Source organism: Eumetopias jubatus, unplaced genomic scaffold, assembly GCF_037043125.1.
Source record: "Eumetopias jubatus isolate StellerSeaLion01/CBP00866 unplaced genomic scaffold, mEumJub1_p1.0 scaffold_6, whole genome shotgun sequence".
Lineage (NCBI taxonomy): Eukaryota > Metazoa > Chordata > Mammalia > Carnivora > Otariidae > Eumetopias > Eumetopias jubatus.
This window is the reverse complement of record NW_028274812.1, coordinates 84,133,141-84,150,619: the sequence shown is the minus strand read 5'-3', so window position 1 is coordinate 84,150,619 and position 17,479 is coordinate 84,133,141. Positions and strand designations below refer to the sequence as shown.

Here is a 17,479-nt window from a genome sequence, read left to right as displayed (position 1 = left end):
TATAGTTGGTATCAGAACTATTCTATTACCTTACTTGTGAGTGGAATGAGTAGAACTAATTAAGAAGACTTGTTTGTAAATGTGGAAATTTATGCCTAAAAATATTACTGAAGCAATTAACATTAATACATTTTGATTCAAAGTAACCTTAAAATTTTTTTTTACAACTTCTCCATCTTTCTTTCCCAGAAACATAAAATCCAAAGCTTGTGCCTGGGTTTAGAGTTCCAAATTCTAATTTCCATAATTGACTTTGAGGCTGATTTTCAAAGTTGTACTATCTAAAAAATTATTGCTTCTAGATTTTCTAAAAATCTCCTTTTATTTGCCTAGATAAATTTAGAAGAAGGTAACAGAAGATAAATAGTTGGTTTCTTGGGTCTTAGGTATTGAAGATTAGTCTCTTAATTATGAATTACTTATTTTATACAAATCATTATTCAAAAATTTGTAATAAAGATGTATTTATAAAGTACACAACACAGGATGTACTATCTTTGTAAGAAGTATAATATTATAGGTGGTTATGAAAATTACTTTGCACAAAAAAAGTGAAAATGAGCAGTCAGGAAAATAATCAGAGAAAACTGTTTTTGTTTCTGTTCTCCCCCCCCCCCAAAAAAGTGCAAAGAAAAGTCAAAGTGAAGTTAGGTCACAGGTAAGTGGTTAGAAATTCTTAAGTAATGCTCTAACATTATTCTAATAATTCTGTTGGTCCTAGCTAACTCCAGTCTGCTTTAATATGTCATGTTAATACTTGCATATTGTTAATCTCCTTAAATTGATACTAAACTATCTTTGAAAAACCAGAGGTAAAGTAGTTCTATGTAGTACACTTCCCAAACCAAACTGGTCCAGGGTTCTTAAGGTCACAGTGGATAATGGATTAAGCTGAGGTTATAGTAAACATTTATTCAGAGTAATTTGTGAGTGTGACAGGAATGGGTGTTCTCACGAGTCACTTTCTAATCATACAGTAAATGGCCATATATTTAGCTAACTTCAGTATAGAGATATAAATCTCTATATAGGGTTATATATGTGTATATGAATTATATATTCACATATATAAAATATTTTAGCTTTTTCGTTGCAAGCTTGAACCATTTTTAATTTCCAAAGCAATTCATCCTTTTGATTTTATTAACTTTGCCCATGATATTCACCATATTATTTTATTATCAAGAAATGTTTTCATCCCTTTCATTCAGTAAACTCTTTCAGATGTGTTTGTAAAGCATATTACTGATTTGTAAAATATGTGTCATTTTGATTTCCTAGAATTGAAATAAAATATTACCTTTAACATTTTTTTATTTCCAAAACCTGCTGTTTTGGTAGTAAAAATATTGTGGTAATTTTAGCCACAATATTAGTCTGATTGTTGTCATGTTGAAGTGTTTTGCTGTTAAATATATAAAAACTTATTTTTACTGCAGTTTGTGTGTGTGTGTGCGTACATGTGTGTGGTGTTTGACATTCATGCACATTAGTAATTGCCTTGATAGTAACTTCTGTCCATTTCCACACCTCTAAAGACCCAAAAGGATTGTTCACACCACTGAAATAAAATGTGGTTGTGATTGCCTCAGGCAAGGTAATTTAGCTAATGGGATTTTCACCATACCCTATTTCTTTTAGTGACATTCCACGGATTCCTGAGAGCTCCCATCCTCCACTGGAGTCCAGTAAGTATAAGATTTATTTGTTATTATAGTATGTATTGAATGAAATTGAAGAATAAAGATTTACCATTTGCTTTAGTTATTTGGTATAAATGAATTGGTATTACTATACTAAGGTTATTTCCAATAATGTCAGAAGTAGGCAACTATGACAATCATTGGAAACCCAAAGTTCTACTTTAAGATTTTTCTTTTTCTACTTTTTTTTTTTTTGATGGCTATACAGAAATCTTAACTGGCAATACCTTCTGCATCATAACAGGCAGGACCCTCACAGAGCTCAATTAATATACCAGTACTAGTTATGTTTGCTGTACATAAAAATGTATTGTGATACTGGATTATTCAGTCTGATTGGTAATTAACTCATTAGTCTCATGAGCTACACTTCAAGTGAAGGAAACAAGCACATTAACAGATATTTTAAAAACAGCATAACATAAACACAGGGTATTGTATGTAAGTGATGAATACTGAATTCTACTCCAGAAACCAATATTGTGCTGATGTTAACTACCTAAAATTTAAATTAAAATAATAAAAGAATTTTAAAAAATAAAAATAATAAAAAAAATTAAACAGTGTCTGGTATGATCGTGGAAATGAGTGGGTGGAGTAGAAGTGAAGTTCAGTGGGCATAAGGGGGTCAGGAAACAGTGAGGCTAGAGGGTTAAATTATCTACATAGCCATTAAAGACTCTCCAGGTGATAGAAGATGACAAGGTGTGTAATGAAGTCTAGACAGGTAATGAGGTTTTCAGTGAGAATGTGAAAGTGATGCATTTACTCTGCAACAGATTGGCATTAATTTCACAATACCTTGGGCTTGATGATCAAGTGTTCTTAGGTAACCCATTTATGGAAATAGAAAATACAAAGTGATTTAAGAGGAAAACAAGTGATAATGGTTATAAGGAGGTAGAAAATATGTGAATGGGATAGACAAGGAACTAAAGATCAGCTTAGTATATCAAATGCAGACCAACATGCATACCTGCTGGAGATGATCCCATATTTGGTTTTAAACTTTCTGATAACTAATACATAGAGGGAAATGGGACCAATTGCATGATTTATAGCTGATACTATTTAAAAATAAACTGTTATAAATTAAAAACAAACTGATTATTAGAAGCAACAGTGTTCTTGGACAAAGACCCAAGAAAAAAAATTATTCTAAGGATACTTGAAAAAAGAAGCACAATAACAAAGAATTTTATAGAATTCTTTCTGGAAGTGTTTGGAGGGCACAGAGTGATGCTATATGGCTTAACTTAGACTTAATTTGTGTGTATAGAAAAAAAATGTGTGGATGACATACCCTCAGGCAATGCTCCATTAGTGTTTATCCATAAAGCTAAATTTTGAATGGCTGTGGGTTCAAGGTTATACTTGCTGGGGTAATTGCATTCCATACATTGTGTTAGGGTATACTTTAATAGTAATCTGAGAAGAGAGAACTCTCATTTTAAAAAGAGGGGAGAAAAGCCACACTGAGTGACTAAATGGAAAGCCAGCCTTCTCCATGTGAAGGTGAAGTGGGTCTCTTGAGACAACATTCTCAGACATTCAAGAGATTCATTTTTAAGATCAAAACTCCAAAAGATGGGGGCAGGGGGTGCCTGGGTGGCTCAATAGGTTAATCTTCTGACGCTTGGTTTCGGCTCAGGTCATGATCTCAGGTCATGAGATCGAGCTCCATGTTGGGCTCTCCACTCTGTAGGGAGTCTGCTGGAGATTTTCTCCCCCTTCCTCTCTTTCTGCCCCTCCCCCCCACTCCTGCACACACGCTCTCTCAAAATAAATAAATAAATCTTTAAAATGAAAACTGAGATAGATGGTAAATCTTATTTTAAAAGGAATGAATTCTAGGCTTAGATGTGGCTCATAAATTATATGTGCATTCATTTTAATTTCAGCAAGGACAGTTCATAATAGATGATTCTTTAGCCAAGATAATTAAAATAACAGGCACCACCTTTCTTATCACTAAAGCATGAAGCCTTTACCTACATGTGAGTTTATGCCAGAACCTAAACTATACAAATATGCCCCAAAAATACAGAAAACCAATATTAAATTGGAGCAAATAAATACAATATGTAATTATATCATTTTAAATACTTTAAAATAAGCAAGTAACCAAAGAAGACAATATGATCATTTTCTCTGACTATCCCATTAAAAGTAGGTTTACTCTTATTGATGGTATTGAATTATAGTTTTATACAAATAACAGGTGTATTTAACATTTCATAAAAAAATCTTTATTCTCACACACATTATAAATGTAATATAAATTAAATTAAACAAATTTTTTTTAAGATTTTATTTATTTATTCATGAGAGACAGGGAGAGAGAGAGAGAGAGAGAAGCAGAGGGAGAAGCAGGCTCCCAAGGAGCAGGGAGCCCGATGTGGGACTTGATCCCAGGACCCTGGGATCATGACCTGAGCCGAAGACAGACGCTTAACCATCTGAGCCACCCAGGCACCCCAAATTTTTATATTTTTAAAAATATAAATTACATAAAAAATAAATTAAAAATATAAACAAAAATTACTTAATTTTTTTTCTCATTTTAGGTTCAAGTTCCTTTGAATCTCAGAAGATGGAAAGGCCTTCCATTTCTGTTATTTCTCCAACAAGTCCTGGAGCTCTAAAAGATGCCCCACAAGTCTTGCCAGGACAACTTTCTGTATGTATTTTTCACACATGTTGGAGACCATTAGTCTTTGCTCATTGTTCTGAGTCTGTCCTTAAAAATGAAGGACATTTGTCTTCTAAATGTCCCCCAAAATTTTAAGTCTGTCCTTCAAATATATGTCATATATTTAACACCGTAATCTATTTCACAATTTTGCATGTATTTATTAAATTATTAGATTAGTCTTTATTCATATTTTTATCTGGAAATATTTGTTGAGTGCCTACAATGTACCCAGATGTTGTAAACATTCAATGATAAATGACAACATAAGTAAATAAAATACCCATTATGTTTTGTGTGCTATATAAAGGTTTCTAAGGTAAGTAGTTGGTTAGACATAATCAACTCAGAAGGTCGTGTTCCACTCACTTAACAACCTTATGAGCCTGGAGGAAAAAAAAAATTGTAAATACTCTTTTTAACTTCTTGAGTCATTTGATGAAACACTTCATTTCTGATGTTCTGAAAAAGCTACAGTTTTTCTTACTGTTGCTTTGTATATGATGTGGGGAAAGCCAGAGTAAAGAAACTATGGCAAACCATTATGAAATGCCACATCTATGTAGATTATGGTAGAAGACAGGATATTTATATTTGTATCTAAAAGAAAACTTGCTTCAAACTATTCTATAAATAGTTTACTTTTTCTCCTTTGGTAATGTGTGGATTTCTATAGTCTTGTTTTTGCTGCTCTTCTCTTGGCATTTAGTTAAACAAAGAAGGTAACTGTAAGCTTGCTGTTATTTTTAAAACCATTCCTGTTTTTAACTTCTATTTTTAGTAAATTGAATATCTTTGTATAGTCCTTTCTGTTTGTTTTATCTCCCCTGCCCTGTGTGTGTGTGTGTGTGTGTGTGTGTGTGTGTGTGTGTGTGAATCTCTCATATACTCCACCAATATTTTAGGAGGGATAAAAACCTGTTTTGGTTTTATGAAAAACACATCTCTGTTATTAGTTGAAAACAGAGATAGGGATTCATATGGATTCAGGTTTGAATCTTTAATCTGTCCTGTACTATGAAAGACCAATCATATGTTAAATTAGTTTTTTTATAATGACTTTCAAGTATGTTCAATATATTCCCATTAGACAACCTTTGCTCATAGTTCTTACTCAACCATAGAACTAACTTTTAAATTTAAAAAAATAGTAATGTTAACATTGTTCACTGCCAGCACAAATACTATATTGACTGCTAAAGTTCTGGTTTTTAGGAGTTTGATGGTATTTCAGTGTGCCATTTCCCCATTTTTCTTTATTCAAACTACTATGAAATCTTAATAGAAATATCATTATTTGGCCTTCACTTAGTTGAGGGTATGTAATGTACCTTTCCTGCCTTCCTTGTTCTTTTCCCCTTCTCTCATGAAAATTTACCTGTAATAGGTTAATTATAAAAATTAAATGAGGAAAAAAAAAACAGAAAACAGCAGTACCTGGTGTAAAGGAGGCCCACAGTAAATATGTTTCCTGATCTCTACCAAATGACTTGTGTAAATTGCTTATTCATTAAACCTCATTTCAACACATATGGTACTACAAAATGCATTTAGCCACACCAAGATCATCAAGTCATTTATAATCACCAAACACTGGCACTTAGCACTTAAAGATGAGGATAATTATTTTAATACTCCCTTCTTCCCTTACTTTTTAATAAAATTTTTATCAGTTTTATTTTCATAACCTGATATGACACTATAGCCTTGCCTGTTGTAAATCATGTTTAAAATACATAAAGAGAAAAGTCAGGTTATAAGTGGTTATGCTTTCCAGTTGGAATTCTTTTCAGAAATAATATTTATAATTGTATTGTAATTTAAAGGTTCTTCAAAAATAGTTTTAGTACTTTTTTGTAGAATTATAATTCCTCATGACTTTTACAAATAATTCCTTTCTTCATTGATCCTAGGTGAAGTTGTGGTATGATAAAGTGGGACACCAGCTGATTGTAAATGTTCTTCAAGCAACAGATTTACCGACTAGAGTAGATGGGCGTCCCAGGAATCCCTATGTGAAAATGTATTTTCTTCCAGATAGAAGGTAGTGAATAATTTTAGAACAATATGCAAAAATTCTTACTAATAGAAAAGGTACAATATCATCTCCTGGGATTTAGTTTTATTTATTTTTAAAGCCTTATCAAGGTAAAATTGATATACCAAAAATTACCATATAATTAACATGTACATTTTGATGAGTTTGAACATATGCATATGCACACCTGTGATATAGTTTTAAAATATAATAAATCATTCTCTATGAGGGAATAAACTATGTTATCCCTGAAAAAAAAATCCCACAAACTTTCTATTTTTCAAAAAATAATGTACCAACTTAAAATTTTTTCATTACCTTGTTTATACATCTATTGGTCTTGGATGGCTATACATCATTTAGAATGTACCTTTGTGTATTTCATTACCTTGTTTATACATCTATTAGTCTTGGATGGCTATACATCATTTAGAATGTACCTTTGTGTATGTATGCCTACTATCATCACTACTGCTAACATTATAGTTAAAGTTAGAATAGTGTTAAACCCTACAGTCTTTTTAGACTTATGTTAAAAGTTATGAATTAAAAATAGTAAAAAAAAAAAAAAATCCCAGGAGCAGTATTACATGTCACTACAGTAGATGGCAGCAGATACTTCATTTTGCTTTTTCATCTACAAGACATACTTATTTTTCTGTTGACATACTTATTTTTCAGTGATAAAAGCAAAAGGAGGACCAAAACAGTAAAGAAAGTCCTAGAACCAAAATGGAATCAAACATTTGTCTATTCACATGTACATCGTAGAGATTTTCGAGAACGGATGTTAGAAATAACTGTGTGGGATCAACCAAGAGTACAAGAAGAAGAGAGTGAATTTCTTGGAGAGGTGATGTATATTGTAAAGATTCAAGCCAAATACTTACTGAAGTTTCTGTGATATGTACTAATTACAGATGCTTTTATATTATGTTTTGGTCAAGACACTTGATTTAATTTAAGAACTGCCCTTTCAGATCCTCATAGAATTGGAGACAGCACTTTTAGATGATGAGCCTCATTGGTATAAACTTCAGACACATGATGAATCCTCACTACCTCTGCCTCAGCCATCACCTTTCATGCCAAGGCGACACATTCATGGAGAAAGCTCTAGCAAAAAACTACAAAGTAGGTTAAAGTTATTTTTAATTAACCAGAATTAGTTATGTGGTCATGATCAAATTAGAGACTGACATTCAAGGTATTTTTCAAATGTTTATTAGAGATCAAAATATTGGGAAATTATTTATCTATATAAAGAGACTTGGCAAAACTATTTTCTGCATTTCCCTAATGAAAGTAATATGTATAGTACAGTAGAGTGATTCCAGAGCTGAAAATTTAAAAACTCTGAATTATCATTATTTGCCTAGTACTGACTGAGTTGTTGATTGGTGTACTGATAGAGTAATTTTTTATTATTATTAATGGGTTGTTACATATAAGGTTCTTGATAACTTTATAGTTGCTGGGTATTTTTAGTATTATTATTCATAAGAAACATTTTTAAAAACACATTGTAAAGTATGTTTGTTGTTACTTATCTGGTGATTGGGACAAGAGTATTCTTTTCTGTGTGTGTCCATTAAATTTTGAGTTATGACTAAATAATAAATCAACTGATACTTAGAAGCTTCATTTTGGTAATTTAGAACCAAATTGTTTTCCTCTTATAATTGAATATTTCATGTTAGTACCTCTCCGATCAATCATTTTCTCAAAGTTAATGTTTAATGCAGTATAATGGCTAATTTTGAAGGATAAACATAAATATTTTATCAAGAGCCATGATGTCCTTTTTAATAATATAAGCTCAGTAGAGTTCCAGCCAAGAAAGTCTTTCAGCCTTCCCACCCAGCCCCATCCTTCCATCCTCCCTGAACAGTGGTAGAGGGCACCTAATTGGGCAGAAAACAGTGTATACACTTCGCTATAGGCTTTTAGTATAATACATTAATTAAAGAAAATTTGAAAAATTAAGTTATTAGAAGGAGGAAATACTGAGAAAATGTTATCTTTGGAGAACAAACTTTAAGAAAAAAAATCAGCTCAGCATTTACTTTGTGTTATTCTTGTTCAAAAGTATTTAGTAGTAATGTCATTAGCCTTTAAAAACAATTTGACCATGTCCTTTACATTTCATAAACCAACAAGACCCAGAGGTATCTGTTTGCCTTATTGTTGTGCAGGATCTCAGCGAATCAGTGATAGTGACATCTCAGATTATGAGGTTGATGATGGTATTGGAGTAGTTCCTCCAGGTGCGTGGGTGAAGAGCATGGCTCTGCTTCACTGTGCTTCTTATGCTTGTGTTCACTGTCAATTTCCAGATTTACCTGGGATACTGAGCTGGAGATTTGTAGCACAGAGAAATCAGTATTCTATTATTCCATGGTGACTTGTGTTCCAAATTATTAAGAAAGTTTAAAATGGACTAATAACTATTCATTAACAGTCCCACTTATTTAATTTAGTCAGGTTCTGTTGTAGAAGCTAAGATGGCTAGCTAGGTTGAAATCATTTTTTCACAATGCTCTGAGCATAAGCAAAAATATGAATTTCATTTTGAAAGGATGTGGTTAATTTTCTCAAATAAAAATTCCATTCTCCTATGTTTTATATTGTATGCCTATGATTTTTCCTTCCTCTGTTTCTGAAAATATTGTAGCCTTCCATGGAATATACTGAGAAAGGTGCATGGCAGGGTTTAAAACTGCATGTGGCATGGCTTAACTTTTAATGCTTTTGTGATGTGTTTACCACTTATACCTAGAATGTGTATGTACATATTAAAATAAGGAAATGCTTTAGAAAGATTCAATATTCATTTTAAATTGACATCTTTTTGTCACTGTCAAGTTAGTAAAATTTTTGTGGCGTTGTGTGATTCAAATCTATGTTTCTCATCTGGCTCTTGTCAGAAAGTGAGTAAAACCAAGTAGTAAAGGCTTATTTTCTTGGCACTAATCCTGTGCCATTTCCTTGATTTACTAATTAAAAAAAAAGTAAGGAAATATCAAATAAGAAGTAAAGAGAAAATCTTGGGACATATAAATATGAGTTATTAAAGGCATTTCTTTAGGACAGTAATGACATATGACCCCTTAATTTATGTGATTTCTCAGATGGAGTTGCACTTGATTTGAGGGCAATGATTTTGAGAAAGTCAGTAGACAGATTCCACACTAGTGACTAAATTCACAATTCAAAGAGATACATACAACTTCTTTAAAACTAGGAGAAATTATGGAGAGTTCTCTAAAAGTAGGTTTCATTTGCTTCCTATAATTCAGAGAAAATATAGTCTTTAATCACTGTATGACATTAACAAATATTTTTAAAAACAATAAACCTGGTGCTGTTCACATCTATATTCTTAGATAATACTCTCTGATTATCAGACTGCAGGAGTTTTAAATATTAGTGGTAAAATTTTGTCTTTTCTGTTTTGTTTGTTTTTAAAAGTATCATAATAATCACATTCTCCACAGAAACTTTAACACAACATTCAACAGAATATTTGTTTTTTTAAAATTGAAAGTGGAAAAGTGATTGTACATTAAATCCACTGACGTATTTAAATAGGAATCAGATGATTCCTGGTAGGAAAGTCATCAAGCCTTTCTAACAAGAATCTTGACTATTAATCAGCGTTAATGTGGTCATTACCAACTCATCTAAACAGAATTTACTTCTGTGTGTGGTTCTCAAGTTTTATTCACCCAAAATTTCATATTTTTTAATGATGAGGCAACAGCAAATGGATGAAAGAATAAATGGCCAATTGAATAAATACTAAATTATTAAAATGGTGAGTTTCCTTTCATTTCCCTTGAGAGATCACACAGATAGCAGCCAAAATGGGAGTTACAGGACCCACTACAATTGGAATTAATGCTTGGATACCACTAAAAAACATTGAGTTTTAAAAATATTCATATTCTGTACTGAAATATACCATATCATGATTTTTATAAACATATATAATCTCTTTTATCATATAGAAGGAATGCCTAAATTGTCATTTCAAATAATATTCATTTTTATTTAACATTTAAAAGGTAATGAGGCAGGACTCTTATAACAATAAGTAATATTTTATGTTCCAGAGGTCTCTTCATAAATTAAAAAGGGAGATAATGCAATTAATTTATATTTTCAGGTATACTCTTCATTGATACAAAGTGGATATATGGTAGCTTCTGAAGACATATAGGTGTGGACAAGTTACACAGTAATATACCATACATTTTTTAAAAAAGACAGGTGAGGCATTTGGTAAAATAAGGGCAAGCAGCAAAAATAAAATGAAGGGATAATTTAATAAACAAGCAGGTGGCTAAATTCTCCTATGCTTTTAGAGATAGATTACAAATTTTTTACTATGTTTCCTAGCATCCAATATGAAGAGAGATTTGTTTAGATGTAGATACTAGTTCTACATATGTTCAGTGTACTCTGAAGTTTCTGGTTCTGTTTCCTGAAGAAGTTCAAAAGCTTTATTTAGATGTCCTACCACAGCTGAACCTTAAACTTTCTAATATTTTTGCTTTTCTAGGACCACAGGGTTCTGGTTTGATGTACTTATTACTACGTTTCACCACTGAGGGAAATCTAAGGTTCTAAAAGTAGCTGAGAAGCGCAGAGTTACATTTTATTAACTTTATCATAGCTTTGTTGTTATTTAAAATAAGTAATTTTAGCTGCTTAAGAAGAATATAAATATGCAGAATGCCCTTATGTGGGGCAAAACATGTGGTAACCCCAACTTTTCTGAGCATTATTGCAAATTCAGAAAGTAAAAAACAAACAGATAAACACACTCTTTGAGTTAACCAAAACATTGAAATGAGCATAAAATAGTTTCCTCCCACCTTTTACTGAAGGTAGAGAATATGTATTATCAACAATAAATTAAACATAATACAAAGAAAACCAAATTATTTTGAAAAGCATCAAAAAACTATGTATACAAATTAGGATAGGATAAAAAAAGAAAGATATTACTTTCTATGTAAATACAGAGAACCCATGGGAAAAAAAAATCAGTTACACCCTTCTAACAGTAAGATGTCTAAATTCTCTAAGTTATTTCCTAATAGTTTTATTATATCAAATATGAAAGTGTTATTTATATACCTTGAATATTCACTGAAATCTTGAAATGGTGCTCCCAATTCAATCTTGACCTTCCATAATTATTGTATGATTGATAAAAAAGTTATCAAGTGATATCAAATGGTAATTTGAAGTGTTTAAGTAATTCAGACCTTGGATTAATTATCTTTAAAAATAACCACCATTTTTTATAATGAGCTATGAAATAAATTCACTACATGTAAATTTACTTGGTTTCTTTCTAAACTTAATATTACAATTTATACACCTGAACAATGACAAAGAAACTTTCCTATGTGGAACTCAAAATAATAGCTTAATTGCTATTATTTTTGTTATAAAATGAAGTATGTGAAACTAAATTATAACATTTATGGTTACATTATTTGGCCATTATACTTATGTTTTTAGAATGACAGAATGGTTAGGCATCTCTGATCTTGATGTTGTCGTTTCGAATTGTTGTCATTCATAATCATTTATGAAATGTTTAAAGACCTTTCTTATTCGTTAAGCTTAGTTAAAAGATCATACAGTCATGGGCACCTGGGTGGCTCAGTTGGTTAAGCGACTGCCTTCGACTCAGGTCATGATCCTGGAGTCGCGAGATCGAGTCCCACATCGGGCTCCCTGCTCAGCAGGGAGTCTGCTTCTCCTTCTGACCCTCTTTCCTCTCGTGCTCTCTATCTCTCATTCTCTCTCTCAAATAAATAAGTAAAATCTTTAAAAAAAGATCATACAATCACAACAAATAAATTATTGGAGAATTTTAGTCTGCCTTTAATAATGATGTTTCATGGCGTATTTTAAAATAATATAGGAGTTATCAAGTAAATAAATGAAGAAAAGTTCAAGCTGCCCAGTTAAATTTAATGTTTTCATGTTTCATGTACTTTTATGTAGTTGTAAATATAATTATTTTTCCTTTGGCTACAGAATTTTTTATTTTCCTTTTAGTAATGGCAAACAGTGACCCTTGTGGAAAAAAAATTAATTAAACTGTTACTTGGATTTGAGATTGGATTACTGTTTTATCTTAACTAAGTCAGAGAAGATATAAACCTTTTTGTTTCAAGGGAGAATGAATTTAGAATTTATTTTTAATTGCAGTTATGTTAACTGTATTAACTAAATTATGTTATCAACACATTTTGTGGAATAGTTTCAGATGTCTGAGGTAGATTTGATGATTGTTTCCATAGGAGGGTTAATTTTCTCTGCATTATTGCCATAGTCATCCCCATCCATACACTATTTTCATTTGAAAATTATGGTATTATATGTAGTTTGCAAAATTCAGTGAATATTTGTAATAGTGAAGATCTTACTACTCTTTGTTAACAAAAAATGATATGATAACTTTTCTTTTTTGCAAAGACATCTGAAATCCGACTAAAATAGTTTATCCTTTGGAAGAAAAATTCAAATAACATTTAAAGAGACTCCAAATTTCTAAGCATTGACTTATCTATTAACTATAGTTTACTGTCAATGAAAAATCATTAACTCATCATTTTTTAAATTAAAATAGTATCCCAGCTCATCATAACATCTGAGGCATCAATTGTCATATTCATATGCCATATCTCCATGGGCACCTTTGAACAAATCTGTAACCTGTTTTTATGCATGTATATGTTACACTCTGTGTACGTATACTTAATAGTTTTGAAGAGAAAAGCTAATAATACTGATTGCATGGCATATATTGTAGTAGGTCCGTGGCTGCTTTAGCTATAACTTGATATTATGTTTACATTATAGAAGAATACTGACTGATTTTTTTGTGTGTACTCTTGCCAGTAGGTTATAGGTCTAGTGCTAGAGAAAGTAAATCTACAACATTAACTGTGCCAGAACAGCAAAGAACAACTCATCACCGCTCACGTTCAGTATCTCCTCACCGCGGCGATGATCAGGGAAGGCCGCGTTCACGTTTACCAAATGTGCCATTACAGAGGTAGGCTTTGAGATGGGCTTAAAGTCTCTGACATTACTTTTTAATTTTAATACAATGTAAGCTGCCACAAGACTGTTACTGACATGAAATAATGGTTTAGTCAGGTTATTTTTTCAGAATCACTTGTGGGCAAAATGCCTTTTTATTCATTACTCCACCTATATTACATTCTGTTCTTGAATCTCAAGAAATTTTTTCCATGCGTAGAAGTTTATGTCCCAAGCACTGATTTTGAATAACTATCTTGTATTCTGTTGACTAGTTTTATCTCCTGTTAGGAAGAATTGTATGATAATGAATAACTTGTGGAGAGAAATGGCAAAGAGGAAAAGCTTAAGAGGCAGAAAGTATTTTTAAGAAATTTAGAATTTTGGGGCACCTGGGTGGCTCAGATGGTTAAGTGTCTGCCTTTGGCTCAGGTCATATCCCAGGGTCCTGGAATCGAGCCCCACATCGGGCTCCCTGCTCGGCGGGAAGCCTGCTTCTCCCTCTCCCTCTGCCTCTCTCCCTGCTCATGTTCTCTCTCTCTCTGTATCTCTGTGTCTCAGATGAATAAATAAAATCTTTAAAAAAAATTAGAATTTAGAAAAAAATAAAAAATTTAGAATTTAGAATTGTCTCTTTGAAGCACTTTAAGTGCTTATAAAAGCATATAAAACATAAGTAATGTAGTGCTATATTTTATCTTATCCTGAAATATATTCTGAAATTTAAATTAAGTATGCAGATGAAAATTGTCCTTTTTTGACAGAGGTGCAAAAGAAGGTTGGAGAAATGTAGCACAGACAAAGCACTCATAGAAAATAAATACCTTTAACTCATTGATAAAATATGTATTTGCTTATGATGCCAACACTTTTCAAGCCATGCCAGTTTTTTGCCAGTTACTGACAAATCTTCCCCATTCGTCTGTCTGCCAGATTTGGGAAGATTATACACTTTGATGCATTTGTATTTTTGTAATCATTTTAGGAGTTTAGATGAAATTCATCCAACAAGAAGGTCACGTTCTCCAACCAGACACCATGATGCCTCCCGAAGTCCAGTTGATCACAGATCCAGAGATGTGGATAGTCAGTATTTATCAGAACAAGACAGGTATCTGTTCAAATTATGGTCTCAGCATTATAACTTTTTATTTGCTCTGTTTTAGTATATGATAGATATCTTGGCATAGTACATCAGAAATTAAAGTATTTAATCATTCAAAACTGAACTCTCAAGGAACAGCTGTTAGGATATTCTAATAGAAATGCAACTCTAGGAAATATTTGGCTAACATTATATTGTCATAATGTGTGCATTTTTTTACAAATGGAAATTTATGTTTAGCCAGTTTAAAATGTATTGCTTATTGTTTCTAAATTATAGAAGGAAGCCTGCATAAGCAATTTTCAAATATTTTGTATTGTGGTTGCAGTCTTTGGGATGTTATTTATGTAATTATAAAATTATGTTTTTTATGTTATTAAACAGTTTTGGATACAGGTCATCTGAAAGACAATGTTGCAGAGTTTCTGTGAGAGCTTCCCATAAAATGTCTATAAAGTACAAAATACATGAGATGGAGTTTTTCATATGGAAACATTCCCTGGACACAATTACTAAAAATCTACATTACAACTCTGTTGTTCTACATGCCCATAGACTTTCTTCTCAAACTAACCACATACCGGTGTAATATGCCAGACCATAAGCTCAGGATTTGATTTAAGGTTTTAGAATACTTACCTCATTGAATATTCTCTTCTGGATTTTTAAAGTGGAGACACTTTCAGGAAGGAGTAGGGAAATCTTAGTGGTGCTTAATGATTGACTTTTTGACATGTAGTCAAGGACACAGAACTCAATAGGGCTTCTTAATCCTTTATTGTCATCCTACTGTGGGGAAGGGGTGCCATGACCTTCAAGAGTGGAGTCATATTGGGTGCTGAGATAAGAGCTGCTCTGAGCAATAGGATTCCACACTGCTCAGCCTGAGTTGAGTTGAGTGAAGGCCACTTTGTCAACATTCATTGGGGGTCTCTTTGAATTTAGGTGAGGATGGAAAAAAAAGGACTTCTTGACCCGGGCATTTAACAAAGTGAAATTAATTTGAGCATAGAAAAAGTACCAGTTTTAAGATAAAACAATTCTAATCGAGTATATTCATGATTGGTTAAGAAGAAGCACATAGGACATTGTATTTTTAGTGTCTGTAAAAGCCAAGAGGACTCCATGCTTAGGGTTCTAATGAGTATCAGAAAGTCCAGATGTATAGGCCTTTCAGAAGTTTTTAAAATATCCAAGTATCTGGAATTGGAAATAGATTTTTGTGTCTTATTTGGGGAGGGTTTAGTTTAGTTTTGTTTTGTTTTAATATTCTGTAAAGTCACTTGGAAATACAATAGGAAATCAACAACAGCTAGGACTTTGACCATGATGTTTGTACTTTATTGTTTAAATTTTTTAAATACTGTCATGTTTATTTTTGTTTAACCTCTCAAGCAAATATGCTAGTGCAGACAATCTGGTTTCTTCCCTTTTCACGTTTTCATCGGCATACCATTGGCATACCCCATGTCATTTAATGCCTCATGATTTATCTGTTTCACCCACCACCCATCCTGTCTGTGCAGTGAGCTTCTTATGCTGCCCAGAGCAAAACGAGGACGAAGTGCAGAATGCCTACATACTACCAGGTAAATACAGGGATTTGGTAATTGTAACTGTGTGTGATGACTCTCTTTCCATTCTACTATTCTTTCTTCTCGCCCTTAAAGGTATTATTACAAATATGTAAAATTAATTTCCTAAGTATTCAAAATTTGTTTTGTTTCATTGGAGATTGTGGAAAGGTTCCAAATATATTTTAATTCTAATCCAGGCAGACTGCTTTTCTACTTGTTTATTCAAAATCCAGAGACTTATGAGCCTCTGTGGAACTGTTTACACATTCCTAAAACCGAGGAACCGATTTCCGCAATTACAATTCAAAATGCTCATTATGAGCGGCCCCCACCCCAGCCCCCGGCAGCACACACACACACACCTGTCTAGTCACAGGAGGTCTGATCTGTGCATGGCAGTGTTATTGTTTTGATGATTATGTTTGTTTTAGCCTTTTTTTATTTCCTTTTGGAATCTACTGTTGTTTATATTGTTTGCTTTTAGTAAAATCTTATAGCAGTCATTTTTTTTTACTGGCTGAACATCAGCTTCCTTCTTGATAAAGAATAAGAATATTTGACCTTTAACTTCTAAATCTTCCCTCCCTTCGTCCCCCCACCAGTTTAGAAGGTTTGTAATACAAACTTGCTCATAAAAGCATACAACAATATGATGCCTCTTTAAAGATGAAAAGAAAGGGGGATGTAATATTCTCCTATAATTTGGAGCTTAGAACCTGACTCTTTATTTATGTCTCATTACATCTTGGATTTCATATCCAAAATTAATTCATTAATTAATTAATCTCTTACAGATTACTCATAGAATGCAATCTGTAAACACTTATTGTCAATTTAGAGTTAACAGAAGGTAAGGAAGTAGAAAGTCAGTGAAACAAACCAACACACAGACAAACTCTTTCAGATATTTTGGCCAATAAAAAGACAGTAGGAAACAGCTATAACTGGAACACCTGCAATGCAAGGACAAATGCAGAATTTATTTTGTCTGCATGGAACATGTGGCTCTGCTCAGTAATGCCAACGTGCTCATGCTAATAAGAATTGTTTCAACTTCTTATATATATAATATTATCCTATTGATAACTACTTCCATGTCTTCCTGTAGTGCCACAGGAAAAAAATGAGGAAATACTAGTTTTGATTATGAACTGGGGAAAAATATAAAATTACGAATATTGTAAAAATCATCTCAAATTCTTTATAATGCTCACCTGCCCAGGTTTACTATTACTTGTTTTTCCTAACAAATAGTTTGTCAGTAGTAACAATATGTGTTTACAAATTCAAAAA

At 32.4% G+C, this 17,479-nt stretch overlaps 1 protein-coding gene across 50 annotated transcripts in view; it reads left to right on the top strand.

The window, feature by feature from the left end:
• Positions 1 to 17,479, top strand: part of RIMS1 (regulating synaptic membrane exocytosis 1) — a 486,979-nt gene that overhangs the window by 323,065 nt on the left and 146,435 nt on the right. For 21 of the 50 annotated variants that reach the window (XM_028097623.2, XM_028097617.2, XM_028097595.1 and 18 more), the window contains exons 6-14: positions 1,642 to 1,688; positions 4,271 to 4,383; positions 6,309 to 6,439; positions 7,115 to 7,286; positions 7,414 to 7,567; positions 8,629 to 8,700; positions 13,364 to 13,517; positions 14,490 to 14,615; positions 16,136 to 16,198. In XM_028097623.2, coding sequence (XP_027953424.1) covers positions 1,642 to 1,688; positions 4,271 to 4,383; positions 6,309 to 6,439; positions 7,115 to 7,286; positions 7,414 to 7,567; positions 8,629 to 8,700; positions 13,364 to 13,517; positions 14,490 to 14,615; positions 16,136 to 16,198 — 1,032 coding nt within the window. Of the gene's footprint in view, positions 1 to 1,641; positions 1,689 to 4,270; positions 4,384 to 6,308; positions 6,440 to 7,114; positions 7,287 to 7,413; positions 7,568 to 8,628; positions 8,701 to 13,360; positions 13,518 to 14,489; positions 14,616 to 16,135; positions 16,199 to 17,479 lie in introns of all 50 variants that reach the window. The other 29 variants (XM_088024322.1, XM_088024321.1, XM_028097571.2 and 26 more) reach the window with 3 other exon arrangements.